The following is a 22,448-nucleotide window of genomic DNA, read 5'->3' as shown; positions in this document are numbered from 1 at the left end:
AAAGCAGTGAGAAAAAATAAAATCATAAGTGTAATTCTCTAACACCCTCAACAATTTTGCAGGTATAGGATGTAAGCTGGTTTGTCATGTAGGTATCAGTTAGGTCATGGACTCTAGTGTCCCACAGTTATGAGCAACCAGGAACAGAAGCTTCAATTTAAACAATCTGCAAGCAGATCTATTTAGTTGTCTGAGACCATACAACACTATCCAAACTCCTCCTTTCAGCAGAACAGATTGCAGAAATGACCATTGTCATAGCTCTCTGTAATTACAAGAAACCCGATTTTGAGATATTTTGAGGAACTAGACCACATCTCAGGCCTCAGAAGACTCCACAAGCTTTAAAGTCTTCCGCTGTTCATAGCTGCTGATGTCTTCCTGTCACACCACTCCCACCAACAAGACACAAGTGTAAAAATCATTGTAGGGACAGGAAAAAGAAGATTTTGGCTATTGAATGTGGCCTGTAGTAAAACTTCCTCAGCTTACTGATAGCACTGAATATTTAATCTCTAAAAATACTTCAAAGTACATTATAGTGTTATTTACCTTGATACGTACCGTGTCATTAATACTTCTCTTTTTCCTGTTCTCTTTTTTTGAATAGCCATTGATTTTGCACTCGTAACATGCTTCAGGGGATAAAGCATTTTCTTCATCAGCATCTCCATCCAGTGGCAGGTACTGGCCTTTGTTAAATCCCATCCCTGAGACACAGTGACTGTTGAATAAAAGCAGCCATTTTAGTTCTTGCAGTTTTATGAACAGTCCAGTTAAATGGAAAGTGAGTGTGTGTAATTTGTACCATAGTGCCAGTATCCCGTCCCCTTCTCTTTCCTCACCAGGATGACTGTGAATTAATTTCCTTCATACTAGTGAATGAAATACATTCAGATACTGAATGAAATGCAACTGCTAGCTGAAGGTCCGTAGGTTTTTCTAATTTTCATTCACAAGTATTGTGAAGAAACAGAACAAATCCAACCTGCCCTGACTTTGGAAATAAAGATTTTTTATCATGTACCAGGATGATGTTAATTTGTGTTTAACATTTTGGGTTGACCAGTACAGCTTAAATCCTTTAATTAACTCAGTGAGGATTACACCTATCCTTATGTAGTAACACTCCTCACTGAGCAGACTTGGAGTTTTTGTGCTGATACCAGTGGAGAAAGCAGAACTAACTGTGTAGTGCTGCTTATATACTAGAATTCAAATGAGTGTCATGTTGCAGGTACAGACATATTTTTTTTATTTATTTTTTCTTAATATGACAGGTATTTAAGCACAGCTTGTGTACATTGTGCACAGGAAATGTAGAAAAACATGACTTATTAACCTCTCTTTCATTTGCACCTCTGCTCTTCAGTGTAATTACTGCCTAGACTTTTTGTCACCCTCTGAATGTGTCTCTGATGAGTGACTGTGTGAGATACTCACCCCTGTCCAACTCTGTAATATCCTGGTGGACAGCCACAAAGATAACCACCTTCAGTGTTGGAACAGCCATAATTGCAGGGGTTCTTGGTAGAAGAACACTCATTCACATCGTGGCATGCACTGGAGAACTGGTCGTAAGAAAATCCAGAAGGGCAGGCACACTTGTAACTCCCAAGTGTGTTGTAGCAAGAAGCAGAGCCACATGTGTTAGGATTGGAACATTCATTTTCATCTAGTAAGCAAACAAAAGTGCATTGGTATCTTTAATCTGGACAAAGATCAGACAGGCAAGATGTAGCTAACAAATCAGAATATCTCCAAGTCCTAGGGCTCTGCTACGTCCTTGACCTTACTATGCTACAAAGATGTGGCCCCCAAAGTAAAAGCACACTGGCAAAAATCCCAAACGTATATATCTGGACCATAACGATGTTTTAGGATACTGTTACTGTCAAGTTTATATTCCCTCAACGCTTCCCTTTCCTTCATGGCATGTCTCCTGTTGTGCTTCGGGGTACTTGTCAATACTCTTTCTCCTGGCAGGATACATTCCTACCATGCAAGATCCACAGAAGAGAAATGGACTGGAACTCCAGTCATACTTCAACCATGACGGTGTTGTCCTGGTTTCAGTTAGGACGGAGTTAATTTTCCCCCTAGTAGCTGGTAGGGTGCTATGTTTTGGCTTAGGATGAGAAGAGTGCTGATAACATGCTGATGTTTTAATTGTTGCGGAGCAGTGCTTACACCAAGCTGAGGACATTTCAGCTTCTCACTCTGTCCTGCCAGCGGGCAGGCTGGGGGTGCAGGAGGAGCTAGGAGGGGACAGACCCAGGACAACTGACCCAAACTTCCCGAAGGGGTATTCTATCCCATCTGGCAACATGCTGAGCTGGGCATTGGTCAGCAGGTGGTGAGCAATTGCATTGTGCATCACTTGTTTTGTACACATTAGTAGTAGTACTATTATCATCATTATTGTTGTTATTGTTATTATTATTTTCCTGTCTTAATAAACTGTCTTTATCTCAACTCACAGGATCCACTTTCCTGTTTCTCTCCCCCATCCCGGGGGGGGGGGAGGGGTGAACGAATGGCTGTGTGGTGTTTAGCTGCTGGCCGGGTTAAACCACAACACAGTGTTCATGGACACCCAGAGATGGGGTGAGGTTACTACCTACTTGAAGTAGAAACCTGCAGGCTCTGTGAGGGGAAAGACAACCTGAACAGCCATTCCAGATGGAAGAGAGAAGCAAGAATTGTCTTCATTTTATGGGCACATAAAAGGAAGATCCTCCAATCAGTCTGATGGATTTAGTTACAGGTTATCTTGTGAAAAATGAGTGAGTAAAGTAGCTGGTTGTATTGAAAGACTATGTATTTGACAATTAGCAAATACAGTGCTTATTTTATTTACTTTACCATGGTACAGTTTTCATAACCAGAATCATTGGTGCATGCTTTACCATTTTTGTCTGCAGTTACTAGAAGACATGTTCTTCTGAGGACTATCTATCTTTATTCTACATTCAGAGACCGTAGCTGTTTTGGAAATTTGTCAGAGTTGCTACTTATATTTTCCTGTCACTCCTACCTCCTTCATTATCTTTCTTTGTTAAAGAGCAGTACGAAGTAGTGCTGCTACTGGCTGGACCTTCAGAAAAACTGCCTGGTGTGCTATTCAGTGTAAAATGGGTGTAATGAACTAATTTTGATGAACTAATAACAGGGCAATAAGATCAGCCTATCTAAGGCAGGGCTCACAGCTATCCTCTGATTGTGATACCATTGAGGTAGAACCATGAAAGCAAACATGAAAAGGTAAATATGTTGTTATGGTGCTTTGTGAACAGTACAGGATAGGGTTGTTTGTCCATGTTGTTTTTTATTTATTTATTTATTTATTTTAATTTCCTACATTCTGTTTGGTATAGGATTTGGCTTAGTTCATGTAATACAGAAGAAAAAAAAAAAGATGGACTGAATCAGCCAGATATAGAAGAAAACTGCTGAGCTGATTCATTTGTCCCTGTTTTCTCCCCAATGAACTAATGGTAGCCTTAACACTGTATTTTGGAATGATTATGTCAGTATCTTTTTCTTCCTATTCACTATAGATACTGCTCTGTAGTATTCTCAAAATGCTAATGGTGTTGACTGATGCCTACTGATGAAATGTAGGATTGTTTTTTTTCTTTTTTCAAGAGAGGTATCTATACTGAGCCTGAAGGAATTCAATAAAAGCCTTTACACCTTTTTTGATGGGGATTTTCTTGAGGAGAAGGGAGTCAGAATATAGAAAGTCTAGAAAAAACACCTTGTCACACAGAGTTTTAACAGGCTGAGTGAGTTTTCTCATCACCATCTATCATTGTTTTACATTAGAAGTAGTAAGTGGATGGAGAGAAGGGGAGAGAGAGAGATCTGTCTGCATATCCTTTGTCCAGTGCATTCTTGCCCTTACTTGGCAGTTGTCACTGTAATCTCTATGACAACAAATGTATTGTATGCATTTTGTTTCCTTACCAACACATTGATTCCACTGGTAATGCTGTATGTACCCTTGTGGGCATCCACATCTGTATCCACCGAGGATGTTTTGACAGCCATGTTGGCACCTATGATTTCCATCACATTCGTCCACATCTTTGCATTGGGAAGGGAAGTAGAACAGAGGGAACACATCAATATACATGTTGCAAATATGTTACTTTAATCACCTAAACACCCATATTTATGACAGAGGAATACTGTTCTAAGATGGCAGCACTGTACAGGGTTTTTCCCTTGGAAGGTTTGGAGCAGTGTTCTCTGTATCTATCAATAATCCAACTAAAGCTTTCAAAACTTTAACTCAGATTTGGAGAAGAAACACTACTCCTAATCACACACAATGTTGCTTTGATGTAATATTCAGAACATGAATGGTTTTGGATTTCAGCTGCCAAACCACCTATGTCGGACTTCAGTTTCCTGGCACATACTGAAGTGTTTGAATGTGTGGAACACATATCAAATTTGTCTGTATTGTACTTGTTCACCTTTGCAATTAAAAAACTCTGATGAAGGTGTAAATAAAGAATAAACCCACAAATTAAAACGAAAATGTAAAAATCTGGTCATTAGAAACAGTGTCTGCTGCAAGAAGTAAGTCACTGTAGCACCCCAACGTGTAAGGTACAGTATGCAATGCTAGTAGAAAATAAGAAATTGTACACGACACCACAGATTATAAGTTACACTCTAGCTGTACACAGTTGTCCACAGATTTCGGGGAACTGGGCTGTCCCAAAGCATGAGGTCTAGAAAACTACTGCCGGGAAATGAAACTTGTGCTTTCATCAGTAAAAACATATAGAGCAGTTCTGATGTTCTAGTTATGTACCTATCTTGTGTATGCTTTGGTATGTGTAATTTAGTGCTGGATAAAGTACACATGATGAATGTATGTACCTGAAGAGGATAAAGTAATCTGACAGATTATAATGCTTTCTAAAAGTTCTAGATGGGCAAATTCTGCATTGTTACTTTAGAAATGCATTCCAAATATCAATTCATGTTTTAAATCCTTTTGTCAGAGTAACTGATATTTTGAGATGTCATAAATTTGTGCACATATACCTCTGCCTTTTAATTTTTTGTTTCACAGTATCTGAGACCAACTAAAGACACTACAACTCTCAAATCCAGATTTCCCAACTGGGGCTTCCTTTGGGCCAACAGAGAGATGAAGCTATGGAAGAAGAGATAAGTATGTCACTTAGAATCTGATCTTAGATACCTTCAGGCAGATGATTACAATTAGCTGGAGAAAAAAAAAAAAAATAGCAAGGTTCTTTTTAGAGTACATGGAAATAAAAAGAAAAAGTAACCAGACTTTTTGATTCATAAACCTATGTGAAGGTGAAAGCACTCTGGAGTTGTTTGAGAGTTCAGATAAAGAGTAATTTTTTATTTTGACTTGTGTAAAAAAAGAGTTAGACAGTATGCTCTTGCATACATTTATGTTTTAAATTCCTCAGATACACTCCTATTTATTTTTGGTATGTGCTTTCACTATGTCTGCTTCTCTGTTTTATGATCGTGGTTTGTCTTTGACATCATAGGATTCCCTAGACTCAGAGGTAAGAATTTGCACCACAAAAGAATTTGACTTTTACTAGTTACCTTCACAGTTTAATCCAGTAGAATCCAGAGAAAATCCCCTTTGACATTCACAGGTAAAACTTCCAGGAGTGTTTTGGCAAATTCCTTTTGATCCACAAAGCAATGGCTGAGAACCACATTCATTGTTATCTTTAACAGGGCAGAGAGAAGAAGGTTAGCATCTTACCTTGGGGGTAAGATGTTAGGCATGTTCATATAACACTTCCTTAGAGGTTGAAAACCAAAGAGATGCAAAAATTTATTTTGAAAATTTTATTTTCCATATTCAAATTTCAGATGACCTGATGACTCATGCAGGGCTAAAAGTACTTAGTAAATTGGTAGCACAGGTTGTAATTCAGTTATGAGCGTGAAAGACCCAGGTACGTAATTGTTGACAGTGGAAAAAGGCTGCACCTACATATTAGCTTAACTAAAACAGTTTCAGTTGGCTAGATTCATGCATGTGCTTAACATCTAAAGACATCTGTATCTATTAAAGAAGAAAAGGCAGTCTGTTTTTATTTTAACTACATTTTAAATCAGATTTTAATACTCTACTCCTTTGTGTCCATGTGGTTATACTTAGCATATAATAACATGTATTAAATATATATAACTTTTTACTAAGCAAGAAAATACAAATGGTGGATATACTTTGATATTTCTTCAGCTGTAATTGCTGCTTTTCAAAATCTGTTTTCTGAACTGCTGACATTATTGCTCTGTATTACTATTGTTTATATGATGCAAAAGGGTAAGAATTGAGAATGTTCCTCTTTTAGAAAAAATGAATGCAAGAAAACTCATGTTCTTCTTACCAATACAAGCTGTGTGATGTTGAGTAAAACCAGGTGGACATTTGCATGTGAAGCCTCCAAGGGTGTTGACACAGAGAAACTGACAATTGTGTTGTTTGGTCTGACATTCATCAAGATCTGAAAGTAAGAGGTGATGTTGTCTTAACAAAAGTCAACAAATATGAAGTCAACAAATATAGTCTAACTTGCAAAAAAAAAAAAAAATCACACTTCAAAAATATTTCCTTTTAAGCCAAAGTGCAACAAAATTAAAGTTACTACGTATAGCTTCCTTTACCTTTACATGTCTTTCCATCTTCTTGAAGGATGTAGCCCCGAGGACATGAGCACTGATAGCTCCCTTCTGAGTTCTTGCAGATAAAATTGCATGGTTTGGGAGACTGGGAGCACTCATCAAGATCTAAAAAGAGAAACTGTTAAAGATTTGCTGTACTGATTTCTTTGAAAGATGTTTCCTGAACAGTACTATATTTAAGAGAAAAACATTTGTAGAAGTATGTTTTACATTTTTGCAGCATTTCCATTTCTTTCCCTATGCGTCTGTCACTTTGGAGTAACCTCTACTGTGGCAAACTGAATCTCTTGAAAGACTGACACACTAGAGTAACAGTGACTTTAATATTTTCACCTATGGACAAAGCATTTCTTTTCAGGCATACTATGATATACTTAGATGAGTTAAACAACAGGAAAGTGGCAAAAACAAAGCAGTGAGCTAGCTGTTTTGTCAGTCAACATGGTTATATAGATGAAAACATATTTCAGTGCAGGAATATTGTCAGTACAGCTTGTTTCCCTGCTTTGCAAAATGAAATCAGAAGGGCATACTAGGAAGACAAAGAAAGAAAAGAGTTAAGAGATAAAGAGATACTCAAAGGCTTACAGAGGGAGACTGATAGTTGCACTGTGTAATTATGTACCATTAAAAAAAATATTGACGATTAAGAGACTGAATCTTACCAACACAGGATATGCTGCTTATGTCAGTCGTATAGCCAACTTTGCAAAAGCAGCGAAAGGAGCCCATAGTGTTGATACATTGTCCATTTCTACATAGGTTTGGCATGACCTTACATTCATCAATATCTGTAGGGAAAATATTAAATATATGATCTTTCATAAAAAATAGATACTAGTTTTGTATTTGACATTTGTTAAGTTTTCCTTCTGAATAAGAAATTCAAAGAAAAAAGACCACCTTCTACCAATGATCTACTGCTGAGACTGCACCTGGATTACTGTGTTAAGTTTTGGGCCTTCCAGTACAACAGAAAGCTGGACATACTGGAAAGTGTCCAACAGAGGGCCACCACAATGATCAGGAGAATCGTGCAGCTCTCATGAGGAAGGGCTGAGAGAGCTGGGATTGTTCAGCCTGGAGAAAAGAAGGCTCAGGGGGATCTCATCAATGTCTAGTTTAAGGGAAGAGGCCAAGCTCCTTCCTTTGTGCCCAGTACCAGGACAAGAGGCACTGGGGCACAAACTGTAACACTGGAGGTTCCATCTAAACATCAGGAAGCACTTTACTGTGTGGGTGACTGAGCACTGGAATATGGTGCCCAGAGAGGTTTTGGATTCTCCCTCCTTGGAGATCTTCAAAAGCTGCCTGGACATGGTCCTGGGCAACCTGCACTGGGTGTCCCTACTTGATCAGGGGGGTTGGACTAGATGACCTCCAGAGGTCCCTTCCCACCTCAGCCATTCTGTAATTGTGTATAATGCCATGGGAATGTTACTGGGGATGGAAAAAAAAAATCTTCAAATTTTTCCACAGTTCCTGATCATCATGCTATGGATAGTAACTTTAACCTTTCTTTCTCTTTAAAATGGGCCTGAACACACAAGCAAATATTTTTCCAATTTTTAGTATTGTTTTCTGCATTGAAAGTTTCATGCTATTTCATTGGGTAATCCAGCTCTAGTTTTGATTACTAAGGGCAAAAAATTAAAAGCAAACAAACAAAAAATCATATAAGTGAAGTTTGTTATAACTAGTAAGATCATGAAAAAATTTTCACCAAAATTTAAAAATATGTGCCAGTTAGAACTACTGTTGTTACCTTTTGCCTTGTGTGTAACATCTCAGCATACAAAAGCTTTGGGATAATTTCTAGCTTTTACTACTGGTTGATCCTGTTTTAGATCCCAACCCTGAAAATCGTGCACAGCTGTGAGTATTCCTGGTGCAGCTACTGTTTAAAGGTGTTTTTAATTTCTGATCACACAGTAGTATTTGAAAAATCAAACTCTGTTGTTTCACAGGAAATTCTTCAAAGGAGCTTCAAAGAGAATACTGCATTTTCTTAAGCATGTAAGTGTATTCCTTCACTGTTTTCTACGTCCTTTCATCTCTGCAAATACCTCTTCCATCTGTAGTATATCCTGGACCGTGTGGACAGAGCTTCTTATACTGGGTGGTTCCTGGAAGTGGGCAGAGCTCACACTGATTACCCCAGCCCCGGCCTCCATCACAGCAGCACTCAGATTTAGTGACAAGATTGCGGCTGCTTGAAGCCATCTGACACATAGTCTGTAGTACTTCAGCAAAGCAAAAGCCTTGACGATTATCTGTAAGGAAGAATTGGAGAGACTAAGAAAGAGCAGGAGATAAATATCTGAATCACTGAGCATCTGATATGTTATTCTGTCTCTCTGTCAACTCTCAAGCACTAGGTTATTCGCAACCAGTCTGCAAAGTCTGTTTTGCTTTAGCCTTTCAAAAATTTGCCATGTCTTCTGAACATTTGTTGCCATTCCAAGTTTATTCCAGACATCTCTGAAGTTCAGTACTGTAGGAGTTGATGTGAATCTTACTTCTAGGAAGGATGTGCCCTTAGGCATCCCTGGCAAGCTTACTTGATAGTAGAACAGGCTGCAAGCCAAACTGAGCTCCCTCTTAAGCTACCTATGTTTGGCTTGCATTTAACAGGTTTACTTGGAGTAGGGTTACAGCTTTGGCTTTTCTTTCTTTCTTTCTTTCTGTCTTTCTGTCTTTCTGTCTTTCTGTCTCTCTTTCTGTCTCTCTTTCTCTCTTTCTCTCTCTTTCTCTCTCTTTCTCTCTTACTGTTTGGTTTGTTTTGTGTGTGTAGGTGTGTTGTTTTTTTTTTCCATTTTTTAATTTTTCCTGGTAAAAATAGCGTGTCTGATCATCTATACCGTGATGTGATTTAAATGACAAAATTCTTAGCACTTAGAAGTCTCTAAGTGCTGCTAGTCTGCTATTCACTAGTCTTTTTAAGCAACACTCCTACTTTGCAGGTTGGAAAAATGGTTTTATATAGCCATACTGTTAACCTGTCTCTTTCTTAATCAATTTTCCTTATTTTTTGAACCTTTTTATTAATACATGTCAATCATGAAAGAGGAGTGAAACTACACAATCATTAACTTCCTGCATGTTTCCTTCAAACAGGCAGACGAAGAGAGGAGAGATTCCAGTGATCATGGAAATTAGATTTTGCAGAGATGGTACTTCTAATTAGGTTATAGGTCAGTTATCATATTTGTTAATAAAAATGAAGATATTGTCAACTAGTCTGACAGACGCTTATGTTTTTAAGTGAAAGATCTTTTGTCTTAAAGCTTAAAGTTAAAATCTTTCAGATTCCTAAGAATGTGTACATTTTTGAACACCAAGCTGACCATGTGGTATATAAGTATAATCTGTGGATTTCTCACATGAACTGGTAAAATGTAATCTTTGACCTTAGGTGAAAATTGCTTTGGGTGGCTGGTAACTTAACTGGCTACAGCAGAGAAAGCTGTCCTCACAGAAAGTGGCACTTGTGAGAGACTCAGCAGAGTTATGTTCTTGTAAGTAGGTATATTGGGCAGGTCTTTATGCCCCTTATAACTTGAAGACCATGCAATGCTTGATCTCCAATTTGAGATGTGGAATATGCTTCAATGTGAACAGAATATAAAGGTTTGCACAATATATTTAAAATAGTGTAATCTAAGACTTAATGTTTGTTCTTTAATTCTGAAGATGCAGTTTGTTTCTGCCAGTCTAATTTTTCAGTCTTATCTGACCTGGACAGCCCTAAAGGAAAAGCAGCAATGAGCAAAGTAATCCAAAGTATAGTTTTTAAAAAATTATGTATATAAATATATGCGTGTGTGCATATATATAATAGATATGTATTATTTATATGTATATATGTATATATAAATGTATATATATATGATATAAGAAAGTAATAATGAAAACAGGGTATTTCCTTGGCATTAATGACTGGCTGGGGTTAAAAGCCTACAACATCCCACTCCCATCTGGTCCTAATCCTTAGGAAATACTTAGGAAATACATTACTGCTTTGCCATGAAGTCAGCACACTACCGATGGCAACTTACATGGATCTGGTTATTTACTACATACGTCAGATAATATCTAAGTAGTTTTAAAGCAGGTGTTCTTTATATAGTTCTAAACAGTCCTGCAATTTCACGTTAGTATTGTAAAAACACTTCTAAGTATTTACACTTGAGCAGTGGTCATGAAAAAGTCAAGATTCTGCAGTTTTGTTTGATTTTTAAAAGAGTAACAATTTTATAGTGCAAATGACAAGTCTGAACATATTGAAAAGGAAATACAGGTTGATGAATATTAAACTGTTCATCAGTGTTTAAAGTGCAGACACAGCTCAATAGCTTTTCAACAAAAGGTTTTTTTTTTTTTTTTTTTTTTTTGGTGAAAGCCTAATATTTTTATTAATATTCACCATCTACATTAAAAGTGCAGAAAAATCATATACCTAGTTGCAATACTGTGGCGCTTAAAATCATGTTCGGAATGTGTCAACACTTCAGTTTGCTATGCATCCCAGTTTTTCATCTATCTAAGATAAATAAATTCTGCTTCTTTATAAATACCTATAGTTTGTCTGGATAGTGTTTATGCCCTGTGGAATGTAGATGTTTTCATGTGAGGCCCTTTGGTAGCCTGATTAAGCTGACATTCTCAAGAGGTTCCTCATTCCTGTCATTATTTAATATTATATCATTTAATGTCATTTCATTATTTTAATTAATCAGGAACATTATTTAATTGTTTCACCTAAGAGAGCTGTTAGAGATAATTAGAACCCCAATTTACACTCTAAATCCCAGCACCGAAACACTCTTTCATGTAAGATGGAATGCATATGAAGGAGAGAGGGACTTACCAAGACACTCGATGCCTGATGGGCTTGACAGGAATCCTTCATTACATTCACATCGGTAGCTCCCAATGACATTCATGCAGCGACCATTTTCACAGATACCTGGCTTGGTACGGCATTCATTTTCGTCTTTACCAAAATACCAAATGCAGGTTATTGTTACAAGAAGATGTATCAGACTTGCAGAATGTATTCAGCACTTTGCGTAATATTTGTAAGAAGTGGACCAACAACAACTGATTAAGTGTGAGAAAGACTTTTCTAGTAATGATATCCTATTCCGTGCCTTATATGCTGCATCTAGGATGAAGGCTTTAGACCTTTTTGCGCTTTGCAAGTAACAAGAAGCAGAAAACACTTGCAGCAGAGTCCTATCCACAACTTTTACATGGCAAATAACATTTAAATAAATTTGGAACACGTGCATGACTTGTGTAACAAATTTTCACTTTGTAATCATTAAGAAGGAATCTGAGGACATTTAACTTCTTTCTGCAGTCACAATTCAGTCAGCACATAATTTCCCTGAAACACTTTACAATCCCGGTTTATTTTCTTCCATAGTTAATGGCATAGACACTGTAAGCAATTAAATACCTCTATAGATGCTTAAAGTTTAACTGAAAAATAACCTCAGGTCATTTAAAGGCAGTATTAAATAGGGAAAAAGACAAAATTATTGTTAGTACATTCTTTCCTCTGAGTAAATTCATCAAGTTATGTAAAGAAGAGAGGTCATTCTGCTGCTGAAGGAATGCTGTTTTGAAATATTTTCATTTAAAGCATTCTCTGAGATGTATGTTTATTTTTTTTTCCTCTGAGCTAGTGATAGCCTCAGATACTTCTTTCCAAAGAGAACTTCAGAATGGGCTTGAGTTTTTTACCCATTAGAAAAGTGTAATTTGCCAACATTTCCCTCTCAACATAATGGAGAAGATATAGAGAATTATTGTAAAGTATGGCAGTTTTCACACCTCCTCTTTGTGGCTTATATATTGTTTCAGAATCTCACAGCTGTAATCTTTAAGGAACTGCCACATTATTTATAAACAGTATTTAAGCTGAAGGCAGTTTAACTTTTTATTTACAATAATTTTGCTTTGTACTCATCGGATGAGGTCTCTTTTGTCCTCAAAAAAGGATACTTATTGCTTTAAATCTACCAAGTGTCTGAAAAACTTCCTGATTTTGTTGTACAATGAAGTAAATAAAACCAGAGTTTTTCTTCTGAAATACTTCCTAGACCTTTATACCTATTTTCAGGTAGGTGAACATTGAAACAAAAAGTAAATTTAAGACATTAGGTACTATCAGCTATCTTAAGTGTACTTTATGAACTGTAATTTTCCAGCTCGCTATATACACGTAAAGAGCATTCTTTCTCATTGTAATTGCAGTAGATATCTTCTTCCTTTTCTAAGCTTTACCTGTGCAGCCTTCTCCATCAGGTCTTCGGGTCATTCCAGAAGGACAAATGCACATGAAAGTACCAATTAAATTTTTGCACATCATGCCTCTTGATTCGCAGTCATGGAGGCCTTCGGCACATTCATCTAGATCTGTAAAAATACATGTATTTGAGCATCCTTTCAGTAGCTTCGTTTACTGAAGGCAACCAGCACTTTTTCATGAAAAAAATGCATCCAGACTATCCTATGAAACAAGAACTAAAAAAAAAAAAAAACAAAAACACCACAGAGTGCTGTGCATAACTGTAGTTGTCAAAGTAATCTTTGTGAGCTGAAAGACAATTTCACCATCTTGACATTCTTGTATTACATTCCCCAGCAAGAACACACAAAGCACTAAACACTGGCATTATGTGAATTTTGAAGGAGTAAATTATCTGCTATGCTGTTTGCTACATTTCACTAAGAGGATGAACACAAGATGCACAGAAATATCTGGAGTATTGGCCAGCACAGGGTGATAGAAGGTGGGGAATTCACATTTAAGTCATTACCTTTGCACATCTTTTGGTCTTCTCTCAGTTCATAGCCAACTGGACAGGTGCATTCATAGAAACCATAAGTATTGATACAACGAAAAGCACATAGCAAGGGATTCTGAGCACACTCATTTATATCTGAACAGAAAGGAACAAAAACATCATTCTCCAGTAAGTTTTAAAACAATCACCCAGAAGTTTTTATACCTGCACTTCTATATATATATATATGTATATAATCAGCAAAAAACATCAGAAATGTAATACAATGCAAACCAGAAACTTATGGATGCTTGGTTATGAGTAGTCAGACAAAAATGAACAAAGCTCAGTGTAAAAGTAGTTACAAATATAATATGAAACTAGAACTTAAAATGGCAAGCTGGGACTGCTCTATTTTAGATTTTTATTAAATGAAATTTTGAAAATGTATTTCTATGTGATGACAGATGTCAGCATTTTTTTCAACTATAAGAAAATTAGTTCTTGCTTTGGAAAGGAAACTTATGATTTGTAAAAGACAAATTTTTAAAGAAGGATCCTGATAAGGATCTGATGAGAACATAATGATTGTATATATACCCCACGCTATGAAACTTACTGAAACTTACAGAATGAAACTTATTTAGTGAAACTAATAGAGGATTAGTTTAAAATAAATGAAATAAAATACTCCTCTAAGTTGTGAGGGTAGTGAACTTCTGCATCTTGCTGCCACAACAGGCTTTAGATGCAGATGGTATCAGTAGTTTGAAGAATGTACTAGACAGATTCTTGGACAACAGATCCATAAATGGATGCTAAACCCACTTTGCCGGAACACATCCTCCAATCTGCATCATATTTTCCCATATATTCTTGAGAGGAGTGAGCTGCTGAAAGTTGTTAGTCATGCTTATATGCTGTCCTGAATTAGCATTTCAACTGTGAAGGATGAAATAAAGGACTAGATGGATCAGAGGTCTGACTTCAGCTTATTGTGTCCAATGTAACTCATTTGTTACTATAACTGTGATGAATGGGTCAGTTCATAACTGAGCTGCCTCACTTATGAAAAACACTCTGCAAATTCAGGCTTTTTTTTGCAGTGGTAACTGATTCAGCTGTTTGCTGGAGAGGAAAAAGAAATGATGATAACTGCTAGGTCCCCAAAATAACCTCACAATAAATACAGCTAACCACTGCATTGACTACCACAATATGCAATTTCAGAAGCCCTGTGATAAATTAAAAAAAAATGCTTAAATCAATTCATGACTTGCTTTCCCTATCAGATATTTCAATCAAAGAAACTTTTCTCCTCCTGGTTATTCTAGCACCAAACACCTATTGAATAAAATAATTTGAAACTAACCATTGTGAAACTTACACAGAAACTAAAGGAAAAGACAGTAGAAGACAATGTACCTTCACAATTCATCATTGGGCCTGGCTCAAATCCATCATGACAGTTGCATTCAAAACTGCCGATCACATTAGTGCACGTACCGTTTCCACATGGGTTGCCGATTGAACATTCATCAGTATCTGTGTATAATGAGTAAATGTAAGCTGAAGAGAACTGGGACACATTTCAAATTACGTTTCAAATCCGAGTGCTATAATTTTTAGCATTTACGAAACAGTGACGCACCGATACAATGTACTCCAGTGAAATCTAAGTTGTAACCCATTGGACACTCGCAGCGGAAGGATCCATCGGTGTTGATGCAGTGTCCATTAGAACAAATCCCTGGGCTTTCAAGACATTCATTAACATCTAAAAGGTAGGAAGATATTAGCAACCATTTATCAGTTGATGTGTTTTTGTCTCAATACAGCATTTTTAAAAACCAAAGTGCTCCATTCTGTTGTTCTCTACCCATGCATTTTTAAAGGTAATCTCTTATCTATCTCATAATGGCTCACATATATTAAAAGTCAGCCTCTTGTCACCTGTGGGCTGTGGGGAATAACCCACCATACACTACAATATCCAAGTCTAGTTTTAAACACAAATCAAAACTTTTTGAATTATGAGGAAAAAGCATACCTACCCTCACGTGTATCATCAATTCCAGGAATAGTCCCATGACCATAAGGACACAGGTCCTGAAAAGCAACTGTGGAAAAAACAAAAACAAACAAACAAAAACAAACAAACAAACAAACAAACAAAAACAAACAAACAAACAAAAAAAAAACAGCAAGTGAGAGAAAGAGAATCAGGATAAATGGTTAAAGCTATAAAAAAAATCACGTATGTATCTTCTATACCACACTTTTCAAAATTCAGCCATTTAAATCATGGCCATTACATTGTCTTGCCGGATGTAAAAGCAAAGCAAAACTGTCTCTAGGGCAGGGTAACAGTACTAGAATGTACCCAACTTCTGTGTGCACATGCTTGGTGCTTTTCTCTTTCTGCGCTTGGAACTTGGAGAAAACCAAGAACTGAAAACGGCTGATTACTTCATGGATCCTCAGCACCGTCCCATTTTACTCTTTTGCTTTTCCTAAAGCAGGTGAGATCCATCAGGATATATATATCTGATCCATGATTCATATAGGAGTATACTAGCTCTACAGAGCCAAAACAGTAACTCAGGCTGTTTTTCTTTAGTTTCTTCTATGTAATTTTGTTCCATTTGTTCACCTCAGAATGATTCTAGAAAAGGCTGTTAGAGCTAACACCAAGAGAGATCCCTTCTTCTACTGATTGAAAAGGTACTACATGAATGTGTTTCTCCTTTTCTCCCAGCTAAAAGTCTTTATTTTAATCTTCATGTGTACCTTCTTCTTCCTTTGGGCAGAGCTCACAAGGATCACCCCATCCTTCTCCTGGCATTTTACTGCAGCAACACTTTGCCTTTGTGGTGTTGAAAGCCTTTGGCACTGAGCACTTCCCATTCTCAAAATTAGTGAAACAGAAGCTCTGGCGAGTATCTGAAAAAGAAAACACAGTTATGTGGAGCTCACGGCTCCTACCAGGTTAATGTGTGTCCAGTCCTGAAAGGAATGATGTTAGGCCTGTATTTTTCTAACTATTTTGAATGCACTTTCCAACTCTCACAAATTTTGGAATGGACCTCCCAAAGTCTCTTTTTACCCTTTTCACAGGGTATCTGTTTTCTGTTAAAATTAGCTATTACCTTCTGTAATTGTTAAACTTACCAAAACATCTTCGTCCATTATCAGACAGCACAAAACCTGTAGGACAAATGCACTGGAAACCTCCTGGAGTGTTTGTACAAGAGCCAAAGAGACAGATGTTGGGATCCTCATTGCACTCATTAATATCTATAAAATTTATAAGAAAAATTTCATCAGAATCCCATCAATTATCAATTCACTGGTTAAAAACATCGTTTATTTATTTAAATTCAACCAGAGGCACACCTCCAATAAAACAAAAAGATAAAGCAAGCTCCACTAACTCTTTCGAGTGTTTCAAATCATGTTATCTGTTCTTTGCCATATTTATTGCATAAACTTTAAATAAACGCTTTCAGACTGAAACAGAGAATGAAATATATTTACAAGAAAAATATTTTCCCATCAACATAAAACATCCAAAGATGAATTTTAAAACAATCTGTATGCTGGGGATTCTTTGGAATAAAAGTTGTTTTTTTTTTTTTTCACATTGCTTGACTGACCCTTGAACTGACACTATAGACAGAGGGAGGACTATGAGACGCATTTATGAGACACCAGTTTACCATGGCCACTCTTGATACATTATTTAAAAACCTCTTCTATTTAATTAGAAACTAGAGCTATGCATACTCAGTTTTTTTAACTAAAGATCTTTTTATAATTATTAAAAACTAAAAGCAAAGGAGTGCTTAATATACAGACCTTTTTTTTACAGACCTAATTTAAAGACCTTTATAAAGGTCTGTAAAATTGTGCAGCTGAAATAGTATCAAGCTGCATATCCCTGCACCTATATAGACAAAGAGTAAGAAAAGTAATGTATTAATAGACCATTATTATTATTATTATTATTATTATTAACAATATTTTACTTTATTCTGTTCTGCAAATGCTATCAGAAGAAATAACCCTCTCTGGTAAAGTAATTTCTAAAGGTAATTATAATTTAATAAATTCTGAAGTGTATTTTAAAATTTTCCAAAGCTATAACTGCAGGACAATTCCTTCTGAGTCTTTTAGTAATGGATTTTAGAAGAAACATTATAGGGATCTATAATGTGGCTGCATAAACATTCTGCAGTTATATTAACACTGTTCTTAATTCTCAGTTATATCAACACTGATCTTAAATCAAAGTGCATGCAGGAATGGATGTTCTTCGTGGAATTAAGCTTCATGGATGCTGAGTCACAGATTTGTAGCATCATTTTTCCTGATACTTGTTGGACTCTGTACTATACTGAATCTTAGAAAACTGACCCATATTTAGCAGATAAGGCAACCAGGGAAAAACAGTCTTTTGTACAGGAAAAAGTTAAGTAGTAAGAGGGAAGGAATCAGGTTGGAACAGGTCCTTTTGATATTGTCTGAAAAAACCTTGAGCCCACTTTTCAGAAGCTATTATAGGTACAGCACATGACCAAACTACTGTAGCACAAGCTGGTGTGTGACCAAGCTCCACAGAAACTTCCCATGGAAAGGTTCCTACTATGTGTTTTGAGCCACTTTATTTCCATGAAAGAAAATAAATCAATTTCCTACTTAGTGTGACAGTTGCTAACTTACAAAGCTCAGCACCTAAGCTGCATTAATGGGATTGAAATGCTTCTCTTTTGAAGTTCTGGATGTTAATGTAAGGTGTGGCTTGGGACTAATAAAAGAAACACTTTTTGTGACCATGACGGACAGGCTAACCAAACAATGGAAGCAAGTCCTCTTCACTTTATTCCCCATAAAATAAAAGAAAATATATTAAATGTGTAGGTGAAAACTAAGACTTTTTATATGGCTCCCGCCTGTTTTGATTTCTCTTGCAAATAATCACTGTGAGCTTAAGAAATAATCTAGCTGTACCCACCCTTCCTGAGAGAAGTAATGAATTTTTATAAAGATGTCTGCTTTTAAGATCAACAGAAAGTAATGGGGAACATCATAGGTTTCAAGAGCTGACAGATTATTAATCAAATTATTACTACAATCATATGACTATCTAAGCATTGTCTAGTAATTTTATCTCAAAATCTTCTGGACACATGACAGAATAAAGAAGAATGCAATTACGTACCTTCTACTAAGGGTAAAGATCTGTATGGCCATCACTGATATTGACAAAACCATCAAGACTTCTCTCAGGATACTACAGTGTCATGAACAGCGATATTCCAGGCAAACCAAAAGCTTTCATTTTATATTCATGATTTTACAACTATAGGTGATTTGAATGGATCTCAAACACAATTGCTAATGTATGGGAACAGCAGCTGCCAGAAGAAACCATAAAGTTGGCAGGCAAATTTTATATAATGGTATGATACAACAGAATTAGAAAGGTCTGGGGCTCAGAAAATGTATCCTACTTTTGAAGACAAAAAATCAAGAAGGTTCCTATGGCCTATGGTCTTTGTTCCTGCATTCAGAAAGTTAGGATAATGTAGGCCAAGTCATTAATTGCTCACCAGTCTTTTCTTCATTCCATACAAGGACAAGCTACTCATTTACTACAGGGAGTTATTTTGATGAGTGTGTCTGAGGGGTGCAGCTACCTTCAGTAATTTAGGCTGAGAACCACGTTTCACAGTGGCCAGGCAGGTGCTTACTCCATTCTCTGACCTTACAGGAATCTAAGGCCTCCTAGGTTAGCTGCCGAAAACTAGTTGTGTGCACCTTTCTTGCCTGGTGTCCACACATGATATATTTAGATGTTAATAACATTCACAGCAGTCCCGTGCTTTGCTCTCCTTGTAACTTGAATCTATTTCTCATTCTCTGCTACACCCACTCTTAATTCACTATGCGACATTGCATTCAAACGAGACAGTTCTATGAATAAACAAGAATATGCAAACTGATGGAAGGTCTACTCTCGTCCCTGTGGATCTCAGCACTTGAGAGACATTATACAAAACACCAAATCAGAAAACAATTGTTAGAATAAACCAATTTAAGCATTTTTTCCCATAAATTCCAAAACCTTTTCCAAATCCAGATTTTAAAATGTCATAGCCCTGTGAAACCAAAGGTTTCTTCTTGCATTGATTGCCATTATTTTACATTACAATAATTACCATTTCTGCAAACATTACAAAAATCCACTACACAGTTTGGTTTGTTTTATCAATAATAATTGGGAAAAAGAAAGGGGGGGGGGGGTGTCATGAAATACAGGACACCATTTTTTTTGAAAAGTAAATCCAAGTATTTTTCAGTTTGCATCAATGAAGAAATGAAAGTACAAAACAGCACAACACAGTTCAAGATGATGTCTTGTCTTCCACTTTTAAAACCTCTTCCTGAATACTTTAACTACTTATGGGCTTTCCCCGTTTTCTGAAGTAGAACAGAATTCAGAATTCACAGTCATCAATATGTACAACTACTTTGAAGCCAGATACTTTTAATTTTTAAATTGTATAGAAGCAACAATTACAACTTGCCTTACCAATACAACTTTCACTCTTTACTTCATATCCTGGTGGACAGATGCATCTGAATGATCCTTCCAAATTTTGACAGGTACCAGGCGAGCATGAACCAGGTAGTGCCACACACTCATTAGTATCTTAGGAGAGTAAATAGAATCAGGAAAGCTTTAGAATCATGTAATTCTTAACATCATTGTTCTTACATTACAAATCAGTGTTATTCATTACATATATGGTAGAGTACCTTCCAATTTTCTAAGATATTTAAATGCATAAAGATCAACTATTCCAAGCCCCAGTTACTTCTGTTGTGTTATGTAAAATCATTGTCATTTTTATTTTTTATTTTAAGATACTAAGACTGTGATCCTTCCTTCTACATAGTAGGTAATAGCTGTATTATTTCAGCTCAGCGGTACTGTAACATCTCCATGTGGTATCATACATACATACCAATGCAATTCTTGCCATCTAGAGTAAGTTCATATCCTTCATTACATAAACATTTGAAGGAACCAATTTCATTGAAACACCGTCCATTTCTGCACACCTGACCAAAGAAGGAACTGCACTCATCGATATCTATATAGAAAAAAAAACAAACAAACCACACAAGTGAGAGTTGAGTCCTTCCAAGAATTTAACCATTAGAATGTGTAAGCACGCACAGTATATACAGAATGTTATAAACACACTCAAGTTGCAATGCATGTATTTCCATGGAAAAGGCAAATCTTGCAGCAACAAGGGAACAGTTGACAGTTAGTGGAAAGTAACTCTCACTCAAGTGCTTTAGGGTATATGTTTTATTTAAACAACACTCTTTTTTATGGGGTATTATAATTTTAAAACTTGCAGCATTACCTCAGCTACTGCATCTGGAGACAGTCAATTACTGCCAAGTGACTGTATGATACTAACTCCAGACACAGAAAAGAAAATGTAACATGGGGTGTTCTGGACTTTATCTGGATTTTATATATGCTCAAGTTCCCCCCTAAAACCTGCTTTGTCATTTTTCAAAATTTGGAATATGCCATTTGCTTTCCATGGGAAGATTTTTTCTTTCATAACAGTTCTGAAAATGAGGTTTGAAAATGCTTATTAGTTAAGAGTTACTTTAATGAGGCAAAATGAAAGAAACACTGCATAATGCAGTAATGTATTACAGATGAGAAAGTTTAAGAAATGAAAATCAAGGAGATTAATAAGTACCACGGTGTAAGAACAACTTACGCTTCACTGTTGTGAAACACTTTAATTTGAATGATGAAGACTAACATCAATTTTACTGAAAAGGTTTTAGGTCTTCTTCAGAAGTGTTAAGAACCAGCTCCTGTACAAGATGTACCTTCTGCTTTGGCCAGTACAGACATGCCTGGTTACTAGTTTATTCCACAGTGTATTTCTTCTGTGTGACAGATACCTTCAGACTATTATATTGGGATGGGCTTAAATTGAATGACCAGGATGGCTTGGAAGAAAGCCGTGGGGCTCTCCAGGCTGTCAGGAGGCAAGCTCACAAAAGCCAAGTCTCTGAGTCAGCTTGAGCTCCTTAGCCTCCTTGAAGGCACAGCCTGGAGGAGAGGCATTGGATGCTCTTGGCAGTAGCCTGGCAGCTGTACTGCTATGGGAAAGAAACTCCTTGGCAAAGACTGCCATTCTTTGGCTGCAGTCTCTTCTTTCTTGAACAAGTTTTGAATTTTCTCTTTCCTGAAGAAGGACAGGATTTAAAATACTTATTTAAAATGTTTTAGTTTTCTCCTGAACCACAAAGGAAATGGTAGACTTTGTTTTGTCTTTCTTCTGTAGCAGAAAGGAATGTGAAGGCTTCCGTTTTGGCTTAGGCTTTGCACAAGGCAGAGGATCTCCAGAGACTTATGAGTCTGTTCTTCAGCCTAGGAAGATTTTGTTCTTTATCACAAATATTTAAATTGTCCAAAACCATCAGACATTCTGGTGTTCTCCACTTTTAAGGAAAAGGAAATAGCAATGCCTCTGTGTAAGCAGAGTTCATCTTAGGAGAGCAGGAAATGTAGGTGATTAGCTGTGCTTGCTTTCTTATTGCTGGTCTCATTTCTTTTTCACACCATACACAAGTTTCAAACAATATGGTGAAATAAAAAAATGATTTGAGGTAACTCTGGTGTTATGCCATGCTTATTGTGAGTGGCTCCTATGGACTTTGCCAGCAGTCAAGGACATTTGCTGTAATTGCCCAAGAAATCTAATGGGGATGAGGGCTGTAAGGCTGTGCCAGTGGTCAAGACCTTTAGGGATTACATTATCTCAAGATGGACGGTAAAACATATTCTGAATTTATTTTCAAAAATGATAGTAATGGTTAACCTCTAGGGTTGGTAGCTGT

At 36.7% G+C, this 22,448-nt stretch overlaps 1 protein-coding gene across 1 annotated transcript in view; it reads right to left on the bottom strand.

Annotated features, from left to right (window-relative positions):
* The window catches only part of FBN2 (fibrillin 2), a gene marked incomplete at both ends in the record, with an annotated part of 194,580 nt that overhangs the window by 2,241 nt on the left and 169,891 nt on the right, over nucleotides 1-22,448 (bottom strand). The window contains 18 exons of the mRNA XM_084304737.1: nucleotides 553-724; nucleotides 1,444-1,675; nucleotides 3,970-4,089; nucleotides 5,611-5,739; nucleotides 6,411-6,527; nucleotides 6,688-6,810; nucleotides 7,371-7,496; nucleotides 8,772-8,978; nucleotides 11,576-11,701; nucleotides 13,000-13,131; nucleotides 13,536-13,658; nucleotides 14,928-15,047; nucleotides 15,154-15,279; nucleotides 15,557-15,622; nucleotides 16,293-16,445; nucleotides 16,674-16,799; nucleotides 20,098-20,217; nucleotides 20,534-20,662. Coding sequence (XP_084160863.1) covers nucleotides 553-724; nucleotides 1,444-1,675; nucleotides 3,970-4,089; nucleotides 5,611-5,739; nucleotides 6,411-6,527; nucleotides 6,688-6,810; nucleotides 7,371-7,496; nucleotides 8,772-8,978; nucleotides 11,576-11,701; nucleotides 13,000-13,131; nucleotides 13,536-13,658; nucleotides 14,928-15,047; nucleotides 15,154-15,279; nucleotides 15,557-15,622; nucleotides 16,293-16,445; nucleotides 16,674-16,799; nucleotides 20,098-20,217; nucleotides 20,534-20,662 — 2,447 coding nt within the window. The remainder of the gene's footprint in view (nucleotides 1-552; nucleotides 725-1,443; nucleotides 1,676-3,969; nucleotides 4,090-5,610; nucleotides 5,740-6,410; nucleotides 6,528-6,687; nucleotides 6,811-7,370; nucleotides 7,497-8,771; nucleotides 8,979-11,575; nucleotides 11,702-12,999; nucleotides 13,132-13,535; nucleotides 13,659-14,927; nucleotides 15,048-15,153; nucleotides 15,280-15,556; nucleotides 15,623-16,292; nucleotides 16,446-16,673; nucleotides 16,800-20,097; nucleotides 20,218-20,533; nucleotides 20,663-22,448) is intronic.

Source organism: Netta rufina, assembly GCF_964035555.1.
Source record: "Netta rufina genome assembly, chromosome: Z".
Classification (NCBI taxonomy): Eukaryota; Metazoa; Chordata; class Aves; order Anseriformes; family Anatidae; genus Netta; species Netta rufina.
Note: the sequence above shows the minus strand (reverse complement) of the source record. Positions and strands in the feature narration are given on the sequence as shown.